This window comes from Siphateles boraxobius, unplaced genomic scaffold, assembly GCF_051911475.1.
Source record: "Siphateles boraxobius isolate OS27281-9 unplaced genomic scaffold, OSU_SipBor_1 24, whole genome shotgun sequence".
NCBI classification, from domain to species: Eukaryota; Metazoa; Chordata; class Actinopteri; order Cypriniformes; family Leuciscidae; genus Siphateles; species Siphateles boraxobius.
The window spans coordinates 11,669,862-11,684,845 of record NW_027508855.1 but is presented as its reverse complement, the minus strand read 5'-3'; the positions used below and the strand labels follow the sequence as shown (position 1 = coordinate 11,684,845).

Sequence of the window (14,984 nt, the reverse complement as noted above, 5' to 3'; positions counted from 1 at the left end):
ACCATCCATTTTCCTAAAGCTACCAACGGCGACACCATTGGTTAATCTTTCAGAAAGAGGCTGAAACTGAAGCTCTAAAGTGTGACATGATTGTGAGGTGGATGATGTTGAAAAATGTAAGAGGATGCTTACATATCACTTGTGATTGGCTCATTACCCTGTCAGTGAGATAATGGCCTCTTATCAAGTTTGCAACCTTTCTGCAAATCTGTCAGAATGGGTCAAATTGATGGAAATAGATGGACTAAGTACAAAGTAAACAACTCACCATTTACAACAAATTCACAATTGAACCTGAAATTACATTAAATGATCTGTGAGCGAGTCCATCCAAGTAATCACTCTGTTAAAGTTTTAAATCCATCTCTCCAAATTTGGCACCAGCGGTGTTTACCAAGGATTTTTTCATTAATGGTCCAAAAAGATGATTACAAATAATAGTTGAATTTGAAACATATAACAGATACACAGAATTGTAATTATTTAATTAATTAATTAAAAAGCGCATAAAATAACTTGACTGGACTTGATATTAATAAATAATATGTAAAATATGAGGATATGATTTTAACGTATATGGTATATATTATGTTCTGTGTAAAAAATACACAATAATGGCAAAAAAATTAAAAAAGCAGTTTTTATTTAAGTTAAATATTGAATTAATGTATGTATTTATACACTTGGAACTCCTATACAATCTAAAATTGAATGAATCATTATCAGCGGTCCTTTACTGTTGCTAAGCAGTTCAGAATCATTTTTCTCACTATTGTGAACAGCTAACTTTGCACATCTTGACCTTTTATAAAACATTCTCATGCTAATTTTTGTCTGAAATATAAAACATATACATAAAATATAAATCAAATATAAATCATAATAGTGTTACTTAAACTAACTTCTAAATGCAATTAAATCACTTCCAAGCAAATTAATGTGTAATAATATAATTGATGGCACCTATAAAAAGGTGAAAACACATTAGTGTAATTCCACTGTAATACAGAGCTGTGATATCTTCATATTTTATCATTTTCCTTAACAAAATAACTGATCAAAAATGCAGCAAAATCATTACGTAGATGAAACAGCATTTGTGAAATTGCAAACTGCCCAATTATTTCTATCAATGCTGTCATTTGAATATTGCTACACCACACCATACAGTGTTGTATTATAGTATAGTATGTTATTGTAAGTTAAAACTATGGAATATGGAAACTGTATAAACATCAAATGGAAAATTAACCACAAGTTTACATTCTCAAAAGCCCAATGCCGCATACAAGATGTTGATTCCTCATTTCCGAAGTCTTCTCTACTGCCCTAATTCGTCATGAAACACATCCATCCCCCTCAATCTCTCGTGCTGTGATTGTCCTCATATTGTTCCATACATCTCCATTGCTATAACACATTAATCATTCACACAACATGAAACAGTAATCGAAATAAACCACAATACTGCATAAGCAATTCATTTAAAGCCTCCTCTCTGCCTATCTCTCCATAGCAACGGCTCATCGCCTGCTATTAAGCATCGCACTCCCTCTCTCTCGCTCACTTGCCACGCTCTAGCTATCTTTCCCTAATGTAAACAAACGCAGGCAGACTGGCATTAAGCAGCACAGCTGAAAGCCCCGCCCCTCTCGTAGCTACACGGCCCGCTGGGTATTTCAGCAACTCATTGGAATCTTCAAACAACAAAGATAAACAAGTGTTCCAATTAAGAATTAATTACCGCTCAGACACTCAACTGCTTCTGCTCACTCCACTGGGAACAACTCAAACTGCAGGAAACACACACACACACACACACACACACACACTCATAGCAAGAAAGATAAGATAGAGGGGTCACATACGGAACACATACAAAAGAAAAGGTGAGTATGAAGGCAGAAGGTACGAGAGAGAGAGAGAGAGAGAGAGAGAGAGAGAGAGAGAGAGAGAGAGAGAGAGAGAGAGAGAGAGAGAGAGAGAGAGAGAGAGAGAGAGAGAGAGAGAGAGAGAGAGAGAGAGAGAGAGAGAGAGAGAGAGAGAGAGAGAGAGAGAGAGAGAGAGAGAGAGAGAGAGAGAGAGAGAGAGAGAGAGAGAGAGAGAAGCTAAGAAAATGGCCTGGAGGTATCACCGTCTGGGGCTTAAAACACTATAACAAGCCCAAAGCAGAATTACACAGCACCTCAGATGTAAGGAAACAGCCACACTGATCCAATTTATAACTGGCTTTCAACACCAAAGAGTGGAGAGGGGCGAAATAGCCTCTTTCAGTACATACTCATTGTGGGTAAAATAGCGTCTACACAGCAAGGCAAATCACTGCTAATAGGTCGTATCTCTGCTGGAACTCACCAAGTACTAAAAGCTACTCTGAGCACAAATATGTCCTGTTAAGAGTTTATTTATGGGGTAAATCCACACAGGATGGGCTTTGGAAGTGAGTTTTTGATGTAGAAATTAAATGACATCTGCGGTGCAGTTTATTACTTACCATCACTGATGTATAAACTCAATCTTCTACAAAAACATTACCTTTATCGTACCCTGTACCACAATTTTTTCTTCTCCTTTTCCCTACAATTTTTTTTTACTGTTTTGTGTGTGTGTGTGTGTGTGTGTGTGTGTGTGTGTGTGTGTGTGTGTGTGTGTGTGTGTGTGTGTGTGTGTGTGTGTGTGTGTGTGTGTGTGTGTGTGTGTGTGTGTGTGTGATTGATCAGCGTTGGACCACTTCCACAGGAAGTCCAGGACTCCAGCATGGACTCCTTCATCTTCTGACCTTCTGCCTGGAAGTCTCTGAAGTCATGTGTCTCTGTCTTTCTTTACTGACAGGTACTCAGGAACTCTAACAAGGTCTAACTTTAATAGGTTTTGACTGGATGTCAGAAAAGATGGAAAGACAAATTGAGGAAAGAGAGAATTTATAAAATAATAATAATTAAATACATTTATTTTTACGACATTTACAATAAAGTTCAATGTGTTAAAATTATTAAACTACATTAGTTAACATTAACTATCAATGAAAAACACTTCTAAAGCATGTTTGTTTTATTTTAGTTAAAAGTTCATTTTAACATGTATTAATAAATTTTTAAAATAAAAGTGTGTATCAGTTAATTTTATTAATTGAACCTGAGCTAACATGAACAAACAATAAAGTCAAATTTTTATTAAGTAATGTTAACAAAGGTTAATACATACTGTAAAAAATGTATTGCTCATTGTTAGTTGCATTAATGCATTAACAAATGACACCTTATTTTAAAGTGCTGTCACATTTTAACTTTAGATATATTTTATGTATGTACATAAAAAATATATATATATATATATATATTTTTTTAGAACATTTTATTATGGGTCAATTTTTTTAAATGTGTTTTGAAAGAAGTCTCTTATGCTCTACAAGGCTGAATTTATTTATAACAATATAGGTCACTTTTGGTCACGGTCACTTTTGATTAATTTAATGAATTCTTGCTAAATAAAAGTAATGATTTATTTTCAAATATATTAAGCATAGCGTCAGTTCTGGCAGGTCACGTCAGTCAAGCTCGGATCAGCTGACTCTCAGCTGATCCACGTCTACCTATAGGAATACGAAGCCTATCTCTGTATACATATATTAGCTCCTTCAGTATTATCAGCAGCAATCGCGTTTCTCAGGAGCGAATTACCCTCCTGCATCCCCAGCTCCTCCTCTCACCCAGTCAGGATTTGGATTTCCCCTTGAATCAGAATAAATTCTCAAATTATGTTGTACTTTAAAATCTTGAATTAATGATATCTGCATACATTCCTGTTGGTTTTGTTCTGTTTACCCTAAGGGGGGGTATTGCTGCTCTCCTTGCTCTTATCCATGCGAGGCTGCATGGATGCACAGGGAGTTCTCGCCCAGAACGGAACCATACCACCAATCCAAACTGTATGCTAATTGCCAATCATATTTGATAGTGGTTCTGACAGAAATACAGTGTAAATCTAGAAAAATTGTATGTGATATAAAAATAGTATAACTATAAAATACACTCTATCCTCCTGCCTCAGTCTCTATGACTTTCCCCCACAGTGGAAACAGCCATTCAGCACTGCGAGAGGCTCCATGGTGAGAGCGAGCTGATGGGTGTGTGCTGGTATCATGTACCCCAGCAGGAGAGCCCAGTTTGGGGCTGTGAGAGTCCGCTGAAGGCACATGTCTCATGGAGCTCCAAACAGCAGGGGAGGAACACATGACCTGACCCATCTGAAGGTCAAAACACAAGGGTGATAAAAAAAAGGTGTCTAGGTCGTGGTCTAGTAGTTATCACAAGTGTTGATGCAGGACACTAAGGCCCACATCATGTCCTGATCCTCTTCTCTTTTCTTTTTCATTATTATTTCCTGTCAACTCAATAATATATCCAATAAAAAGTGCTAAAATGTAAATACATAAACAATACCCAAATAAAAAAAAGATGAAGATAAATTAACATTTTCTCGTCTGTATGTAATGCGGTAAAAAAAGAAAGAAAGCCGGCATTGTACAGTGGAAATTCCTCACACCAGCTTTAACTTTGGACCAAACATACCCATACAACTCTCTTGCTCTTTCATCTTCACTATTGACTGCTCATGCTGTGTTTTAGAGAGCACAGAGATTGCTGCTGCTTTCTATTTGCTATAAGCGTTCTTTGCGTCCTATGGTTCTGACATGACAAAGTATTGTTGTTCATATCACACAGAACCACAGGAGGCTGCTTGTCTGAAGGACTGACATACTTAAAGTCTTAAATCCCCACAGAGCTTAATCCCTACCTGCTTAAAACACAGTTCAGGTGGATGATTTTGTTGGATGATACAATTTAATCATCAAAATCAGCACTGCCTGCCCCTAAACAGCATATATCAAAATACAACAAACTGTTGCCGGTTGCTTTATACCAGAGTTTCATTAAATAAGAACTTCGGCTAGGGAACTGACTTAATGTGCTTTTTTTTTTTTTTACTTCTTTGACTTAATGTGCATGTCCAGGACTAGAATGTTATTCAAAGCTGAAATCTAAATGACAAAGCATTGTTCTCCAATCAACAAAGCATTTTCAGGACCTTATGTCAGCTAAACCTGTTTAAGTGTTCTTTTAGATTAAATAAGATATGTGTAATTGTAATTTTTACAATACCCCTGTTTAAAGGGGACTACATTCATGAAATGAAACAAGATTTTTTTTTTAACATATCACTGGAATTTCCAAAATTATTATCTACAAATTACAGAAAAAACAGGGGACAGTATATTGGAAAAAGTATTTGAGAATGATTTTGTGTGAATGGTGCGTTCTCACCTCAGCGATGGGTACGATACCCTGTAGGTCTCTCTGGCTGATATAGACAGTGTAGATGACTTCGGCAGACGCTCCAGTGGAGGGATACTCTATCTGCCAGCGGATGGACTGCGATGACCGCAGGTTGATGAAATTGTCAATATCAAAGTCCACCCACATGATCTCATAGAAGGAACCATCAAGTCTGTTGAAAAAAAAGAAAAAGCCAGATGTTGGATGAGCGAGAGAGAGAGACAGATGTTGGATGAGCGAGAGAGAAGGAGAGAGAGAGAGAGAGAGAGAGAGAGAGTCTAAGATGAAAGAAGATCAAAGGTTTTAGTACTACCACTACTGCCCAGAGACCGATTTTATCCTGTGTTTTGATGTCTATTCACACATCCTCCAGGACAACAGGAGGCAGTATAGCAATTGGCCTCCTACAGAAATCTAGTATAAAAAGTATTGAAGCACAAGATCAAACCACTTGCGGAAGCTCAAACGTGCTGCGTAACACGGGAATAAACATCCCTGGTTCTCCCACATCAAGCGAACATGCTTGAGCTTCCGTTTACCATAACTGATGTGTGAGTTGATGAGTGTTTATATGTGAACAAAACCCTAAATTATATCTGATCATCATATAAAGCGATCCAGTCTCTTCAGAAAATATGGACTAAACCGCTCAATTCATATGTTATACGATCTCTTTATTAACTTTTTGAAGCATCAAAGTGGTAGTTGCGCAGCTGTCATTGGAGGGACTGAAATCAAATTCATTAAAAAGATCTTAATTTGTGTTCTGAAGATTAACGAAAGTCTAATGGGTTTGGAGCGACATGGGGAGAGTAAATGATGACAGAATTTTTATTTTGGGGTGAATTATCCCTTTAACCAGGTAACATGAAATGCTTAACTCTAACATTAGCCAAACATATAACAGAAATCTGATTACTATACTAATAAAAAATTATTAGGTGATGAATAATTTGTATCCTCATTATGTATAGATTTAATTACTGTATACGTTTCACTAGAGTGCCTTCTGTTTAATGCACATACAATATCTCAAAAGATATCAACAATTTAAAGGGTTTCCTCTCTGTAATCACATCCACAATATGAACTCGAGTGCTTGATCTGCACACGAAATTAGAGCAATAGAAGCCCATTAAATAAGATTTACTGTGGGAAACAATAGTAACAGCCTGTGCATTAGTACAATAACGTGATGTCTGTGCATTAGTGTGAGTGTTAGAAAAAAGAGATACAAAGCATTGTAGCATTGCAGAATCTCAGTCCGTTACGGGCATGCCTTCACAAAACCTGCTCACCATAACACATGGAACAGGAGATTTGATCCAGCTCTTGCCATTTTTTGTGCAATATGCTTTCGGCTGTCATTCTAAGGGTCAGCACGCACAGGTTTTTAGCAGTATGCCAGGAAACAAAGTCATATTAACAAGATACCGAACCAAGATATTCACAAGTTTTATTTATAGCACTGCTATTGTACTGTAGCAAATACACAGGATATTCCCGGCCACTGTATATGGCTGTGTTTTATGCACGTGAAATAATATGTATTTTGGTCAAAGACTATTATTTTAATGTGCTTTTATTATGCTCTCATTAATTTCATGTTTACACACCCCTAAACAGCACAAAAACCAAATGACCTGTGATTAGTCACTTTACAATCAGACAGACTTTTCAAATCTAAGTGGGCAGTTTTTTGGCTGAATATACAACAAAGTGGAGCAAACTTTGTGTCGAGAGTAAAAAGTCTTGCTCTGTGATGCACACATAAACACACTAAGCTTCAATTCTGCAAAATTCTGCAAAAAGACTTCCTGACTGCTTTCTCTTGTTTTTCTTGTGAATGAACGCACACAGTTAGATCACAACCTCTCTAAATGCTCTAAATCGACCTTTGACCTCAGATCAACAGGGGCCAAATAACTGCCTCCCCCCTCCATCCTTGTTATGACACCCCCAAAATGAGTTCAATTACACTCGCTCAATCGGCCGCTTGATGGATGTGCTGCTGTCTGACCTCTTCCTCCTTAAAAAAGAATGTTCTAGAAGCAGTAAATGAATCAATAAACCAACAGACAATACTTTATTGCAGAGATGACATACGTCTACGGGGAGTGGGGAGAGAGGGAGGGGGCGACCAGTCAGAAAACGAGAGATAAATAATGTTATGGAGAACGAGAGCAAGGAAAAAAGAATCAGTCACAGTCCCTCTCTGTCTCTTCTGGAAGCGCAATTTCATTTCTCTGAATAGCATGAGCATTTTGTCATTATTCACTCATTTTGAGTCAGACAGCGATCTTGCCCAAACACTCAGCTACGCTGAACAATGAGCTGCAGACAAGCAAAACACATGCACATGTGGTCTTGCACAATTATACGCAAACACAAATGCGCTGAACGGGACTTTCACGAGCGTTAAGAGGATTAGTTATGTAGAAGCAGATGAGAAGTAGAAAGGACAGCAAAGTTGTTAAGCATTATAAACGGCTGCATAATAAGCAAGGCAGAAGAGTGTATGGCAAAGGAGAGATGCATTACAGGAATTCTGTGTTTCTTTTAAAGGCATAGTTCACTCAAAAATGAAAGTCTGACTCAACCTCTTGTTCTAACCTGTATGATTTTCTTTCTTCTATATGGAACACAAAATGCAAAATGAGATTTGAGCATTGAATGTCTTGTACCTCTCAAATCTCATTTGTGTCATAATCAAGAAACAATCATTAATGTCAAACCTTCAAATCCCAATTTTAAATATACAAATAAAAGTGCAAATGAGAATTTTCTACCAATCGATTCACTGAAAAGTTTGAACGATTCATTCATGAATCAGACATCACTACTTCTTGAACTAATTGTCACAAAAGCCTCAAAGAGAGTGGATGTCAAACTTGAGTTTGGTCTGTTTCACACACAAAGCTATCATACAGCAACAGACAACAATTTAGTGAATTAGTGAGTCAAATGAACCACTTTAATGGTACTTTTTCCTCCTTTTTTGGAGCTTGAAAAATGGAAAACATGACATTCAAACATTTGTCCATTTTCTTAAGCAGATGAAAGAAAGTCATACAGGTTTGAAGTGACATGGATGTAAATGATGACAGAACTTTTGCGTGAACTGTTCCTTTAAGAGAAGACAATAGTTAAATATACAGTTTTACTATTACTGTTAACTATACTACTATAACTACTACTATAAACTGCCTGAAGAGTAAACAGTGAAAACGTCTCGGTTACGTATGTAACCCTAGTTCCCTGATAGGGAACGAGACGCTGCGTCAAACGCTGCGGGAACGCCCCTGCGTTGTGCGTCATGAAGCACGTATGGAATCAGCCCAATGGAGAGATGAAACGTCATAGGCGGGTGACGTCATCGACCAGGAAACTATAAAGCACCCCAAAAACACAAGCGCATTAGCTTCTGATAGGCTTGAAGGAAGCGCTAACGGGAGTGCCGGGAGTATGGCGGAGCGACGCAGCGTCTCGTTCCCTATCAGGGAACTAGGGTTACATACGTAACCGAGACGTTCCCTTTCAAGGGAACTTCGAGCTGCGTCAAACGCTGCGGGAACGCGAATACCCACGTCGCCATAGGACCAAATGACCGTCATGTGAGACTAGCGCACAGAGGACGAGAGCACCTGTGCCCCAGGGGTAGAGCTTAAGTCTAGGTCATAGAACTTAATAAAAGTATGCGGTGAAGACCATCCAGCCGCATCACAAACATCACTCAGGGAAACCCCCGACAAAAGAGCTTTAGAAGCAGCCATACTCCTGGTAGAGTGAGCTCGGACAACCAAAGGTGAAGGCTGGCCAGCCGACTCATAAGCAAGTGAGATAGCCTCAACCACCCACTTGCTCATTCTCTGTTTAGACGCCGGACACCCTTTTCTGGGTGGCCCGAAACATACAAAAAGTTGTTCTGATTTCCTCCACAGGGCAGCTCTGTGGACATAAGCGTCTAATGCCCTAACAGGGCAGAGTGAATTAAGTTTCTCCTGGTCCGATGACATAAATGGAGGAGGACAGAAAGCCTGCAGAACCGTAGGTCTAACAATATTAGTAGGAACCTTAGGAACGTAACCTGGTCTAGGATGCAGAAAAGCTTTAACCATGCCAGGTGCAAATTCCAGGCACGAGGGTGAAACCGACAGAGCCTGCAAATCTCCGATTCTTTTTAGTGAAGAGATAGCAAGCAAAAAGATAGTCTTAAAAGTGAGAAACTTCTCGGGAACTTCTTCGATAGGTTCAAAAGGAGCTAGGGAAAGACCTTCTAATACAATGGCCAGATCCCAAGTCGGCACCCTCGTACGAACTGCTGGCCTCAGCCTCAAAGTGCCACGGAGGAAACGAGTTATAAGCGGGTGTCTCCCAAGAGAAACTCCACTGAAAGGGACGTGGTAAGCAGCTAGTGCCGCCACATACACCTTTAGTGTGGAGGGGGATAACCCTGTGGAGAAGCGCTCCTGCAGGAATTCCAGCACTGCACCCACTGGGCAGTTAACTGGGTCCTGCAGGTGTTCTCCACACCAAGAAGTGAAAAGTTTCCACTTCAAGGCATAAAGCTTCCTCGTGGATGGAGCTCTGGAGTTAAGAATGGTCTCAACAACCTCGGTTGAGAGACCGGAGTCTATGAGCTGGGCCCCCTCAGAGGCCAAGCCCACAGTTTCCACAATTCTGGGCGGGGGTGAAGTATCGTGCCCCCCGCCTGGGAGAGTAGATCCCTCCTGACCGGGAGCTCCAAAGGAGAACCGTCCAGGAGAGAAATCAGGTCCGCAAACCATACTCGGGCCGGCCAGAACGGGGCTACTAGTAGTAGACTGACCCCGTCCCGGCGGACCCTCTCCAGAACTCCTGGTAACAGAGCAATCGGGGGAAAGGCGTACAGACGTGACCTCGGCCACGGCTGCACCATAGCATCCAACCCCAGGGGGGCTGGAAGAGTGATGGAGAACCACCGATGACAATGAGTGGTCTCCTTGGAAGCGAATAGGTCCACCTCGGCGCGACCGAAACTCAACCAAAGGAGCTCCACCACCTCGGGGTGGAGTCTCCATTCCCCTGGCCTCGGCCCCTGCCTCGACAGGGAGTCTGCTACCACATTCAAATACCCAGGGAGATACATTGCTCTCAGAGATAGTAGCTTCCCTTGGGACCACAGGAGGATCTGACGGGCCAACTTGTAAAGCCGGCGAGACCGCAGGCCCCCCTGATGATTTATATAAGAGACCACCGACGTGTTGTCTGATTGAACTAACACATGATGGCCTCTCAGGTCTGTTAGGAAGTGTTTCAGAGCCTGAAACACAGCCAACATCTCTAGACAATTTATGTGCCACGAAAGATGATGATCCTGCCACAGACCTTGGGCTGGGCGACCACTCATGACCGCCCCCCACCCTGTGAGGGAAGCATCCGTCGTTAGCGTTATGCGACGACAAAGAGCCCCCAGCACAGGACCTTTGGATAGGAACCAAGTTTCTCTCCACATGACCAGAGCACGAAGGCAGCGCCGCGTGACTTTGAACGTGCGGAGCGGATTTCCCCTCGGGGAGAATCCCTTGGTCCTGAGCCACCACTGTAGCGGTCTCATGTACAACAGGCCGCAAGGTATAACGTTGGACGCTGCTGCCATCAGACCCAACAGTCTCTGAAACTGCTTGACAGTGAGTAGTTGGCCTAGCTTCACTTGTTTCACAGCTGAGAGAATCGAAGCGATGCGGGTCGGAGAGAGTCGCGCCCGCATCGATACCGAATCCCAAACGACACCCAGAAAAGTGGTCTTCTGGGAAGGAGATAATACACTTTTCTTTGCGTTCAGCCTCAACCCCAACTTTCTGATATGAGCGAGGACGACATCTCGATGCCGAACCGCCATCTGCTCGGTCTGAGCTAAAATCAACCAATCGTCGATGTAATTGAGAATACGAATGCCCTGAAGCCTCAGAGGCACTAGTGCTGCATCCATGCATTTCGTGAAAGTGCGGGGAGATAAAGCTAGGCCAAACGGAAGAACCCTGTACTGGTACGCCTCGCCCCCGAAGGCGAACCTCAGGAACTTCCTGTGTTGTGGAAGGATGGACACATGGAAGTATGCGTCCTTCAGATCTATCGTGACAAACCAGTCCTCGGACCTGATTTGAGACACGATCTGCTTGATAGTGAGCATCTTGAATTTTAGCTTCCCTACCGAGCGATTCAATATGCGCAGGTCTAAAATTGGACGCAACCCCCCATCCTTCTTTGGAACGATGAAATATCGGCTGTTATAACCTGACTCCAAACTGGGAGGAGGAACCCGTTCTATAGCCTCTTTTTGAAGGAGCGTTTTCACCTCTTGTTCCAATACCAGAGCCTGCTCGGGGCCCACCACTGTGTGCAGAACCCCTCTGAATTTTGGTGGACGACACCTGAACTGGATAGCATAACCCTTTTCTACTGTCTGCAGGACCCAATGAGATATTTTTGGAAGGCTTTTCCACTCTGCCAGAAATTCTACTAAGGGTACCAGCCTCTCGAGACTGGCCTCTGGTGTAACTTGAGCAGCAGACGCAGCGCCCTGTAACGGCGCACCGGCAGGGAACAACTGGTCTGACCGCTCTGAGACCCTCCTCAGAGGGAGCGAGCGTCCCTCGGGAAAACGCTCGCTGGGATCGTCTGTGCCCCGGCATAAAGGCGGGGTTGGCAGAACGAGCCCCTGAGGGCACCGAGGAGGAATGGGCACCGTAAAAAGAGGTGAACACCTTTCCGCCTCGGTGGGGACCACCCTCAGCATCCTGAACGGCTTGGCGTCAGGACTTCTTCTTAGCCGAAGCCTTCTTAGCCAATATAACTGTCCTCAGATCAGTTCTACTGGGAGAAGGCTTCGGCTGAGAGTGTCGCGGCTGAGCCCACTGTCCAGCAGGGGGAGCACGAGACGCGACACTCTGCCTCTGCTGCGCTCTATGTGATGAGCTCGAGGACGGCCGGGGCTGCTCCCGCCCAGCAGCCCCAGGGACATGAACTTTAAGGGGAAGAAACTTTTTAAAAGCTGCAGTTTGTTTCTTTTCTTCTTGGAATTTATCGATAACTGAATTCACAGCATCACCAAACAACCCCATGGGAGAAAGAGGAGCATCTAAAAGAAAAGCTTTTTCTCTCTCTTTAATATTAGTCTGATTTAACCACAAATGTCTTTCTGCGGCCACCAGAGCTGCCATAGAACGACCCATTAATTTGGCCGATTCTCTGGTGGCACGCAGGGATAAATCAGCAGCCTGACGCAGTTCGCGAACTACGTCAGTACTGACCTCCTCACTCTCACTCATGTCCCTTAGCAGATCAGCCTGGTATGCCTGCAAGATTGACATAGTATGCAGACATGACGCAGCCTGACCTGCTGCCGAATATGCTTTACCCACCAAAGCCGAAGTGTTTCTTAAAGGCTTGGTGGGTAATGTCGGTGCCTTAAAAGATGATGCTGCTTCGGGGGAGAGATGGCTCGCAAGCGTCTCTTCCACACGAGGCAAAGCACCATAACCATGAGCCTTGGCTCCCATAATATTAGCGTATGTTGAAGTCTGGGGACTAAACACTCTATATGACACCGGTTTTCTCCATGATTTCGACACCTCGGTGTGGAGATCATGGAAAAACGGCAGGCACCGGCGTGGAGGCTGCACACGTGACGGCAAAAATCTCTCATCCAACTTTGATTTAGAAACAGACTCCTGTCTAGTCACTGGCCATTCAATATTAAGTTTTTCAACAGCTCTTGTTAACACCTCCATAAGCTCATCACTCTCAGGAGTGTGGGGTGGCGAATCCTCCACATCTCCCTCAACACTAACAACATCAAGTTCCTCAGAACTGGATAGCTGCAGCATTGGTGCCTCAGCCCGAGCACAAGAAACCGCAGCGCGTGCTTCCGAACCCGGGACTGAGGCACTGGATCTCACAGGTGAAGGGAGAGATAAGGCAGAGCCCGTCTCAAACCCCGCTGTGAGATCCATCTGCGATCCCCACGATAAGCGCCGCCGCTCTGCCTCGGCAGAAGCGGGACCCGAACCGCGGGGAGCGCGCACCGAACCGCTCTCCTCAAAGAGCGATCGGCGGGAGCGGAGCGTCCTTAACGGCAAACGCTCGCAATGCTCACAGTCTGCTCCCTCGAGAGCAAACTGGGCATGCTGAACTCCCAAACAAACAACACAAAGATCATGTGTATCCCCGCTCGTTAAATAACGCGGGCAGGGAGGAACACACTTTCTAAACTGCTGTTCGTCCGCCATAATCTCTCAATATATATATATATAGGGATAAATTGTTTGTGTGGTGCAGGGTATGTAAGACAGACAATATCACACAGGGACAGATTCACATGTAGCGCGACTGAAAGCACAGAAGCTAATGCGCTTGTGTTTTTGGGGTGCTTTATAGTTTCCTGGTCGATGACGTCACCCGCCTATGACGTTTCATCTCTCCATTGGGCTGATTCCATACGTGCTTCATGACGCACAACGCAGGGGCGTTCCCGCAGCGTTTGACGCAGCTCGAAGTTCCCTTGAAAGGGAACAATGCTTCCGAAACTAATGACCAATAACATAACCCCTTGGAAATGTAATTAGCATTGGATTTTAGTGCATGTGATCATGTGTGTGTATTCGCACCCCCTCAGAAATTCTAATGCAATTGAGCAATTATCTTTAAAGTAAGTTTGGAGGCATACGGGGAGAAAGTACAGGCACTAGTGCTTTGGAGTCAAAATACAAACCTTCAGTCAGGATTTTTCAGTCTCTCTCTCAGAAATAATTAATTTAAGCGGAGGGAAGAAGAGCGAAGAAAGAAGTCTCATTGTCCCCAGCCGTATTAATTAGCCATCATCGATTAGTTCAGGGTTTTTTTGGCCGCCACAGATGCCGAAAAGGTAGGAGTGTTTATCTTATTGTGGGTCAGAAACTGAGAGCAGCTGAGAGGAAGACACACAACCATACATCACTCGCCTGTTGTTTAACTTTTGTTGAGGAAGTCATGTTTTAGAGTGCTGGTCAGAGGCAGAGGGGAATGAGACGTGCAGTCAGCCAGACTCAAAGAACCGTTTGTCACCCATGATGGGTTCACCCAGGTAAACGTGTACTTCAGCACATCGCTTAAGAGAGTTTCTCCGCAAGTGTCCACAAAGAGCGAGCCAAGGGCTTTCAATTGTCAAGATGTCTCTAATTAATCTTTTACTGCATTAAAGTATTCTCCTTGAAGAGTTGTGATGTAATGGAAGTAGCAACAGATCTTTTCTTTCATATTTTGATGTACATCCGAGTGAAACAGATTATTCAGGCATCACACTAGGCAGGTTTGGTTCGATTAAAACAAACTCTGGTGCGGTTGCTATGTTAGTGTGGTTCATTTGAATAGTGAGCCCTCTGAACCCTGGTGTGCACCAAACAAGTGGGCTGAGACCCTTGAAAAGATGGGTCTCGATCCACTTTCAAATGAACTCTTGTGCGGTTTGACTGAAATATAACCAAAGACATGTAAACGAACCAAATACAGGACATGACTTCAAAAGATGTGACCCTAAAAAGGGTTGCTTCCGCTGTTTTGACTCCTTTACACATTTTATAAGCTCTTCTCGAGTTGTCAGCTCCATTGACATACGGTGAGCACATTTAG

At 43.0% G+C, this 14,984-nt stretch overlaps 1 protein-coding gene across 1 annotated transcript in view; it reads right to left on the bottom strand.

Moving 5' to 3' along the window:
- The window catches only part of LOC143749079 (transmembrane protein 132C), a 381,695-nt gene that overhangs the window by 68,060 nt on the left and 298,651 nt on the right, over positions 1–14,984 (bottom strand). The window contains exon 4 of the mRNA XM_077241521.1: positions 5,325–5,508. Within this exon, the coding sequence (XP_077097636.1) occupies positions 5,325–5,508 (184 nt within the window). The remainder of the gene's footprint in view (positions 1–5,324; positions 5,509–14,984) is intronic.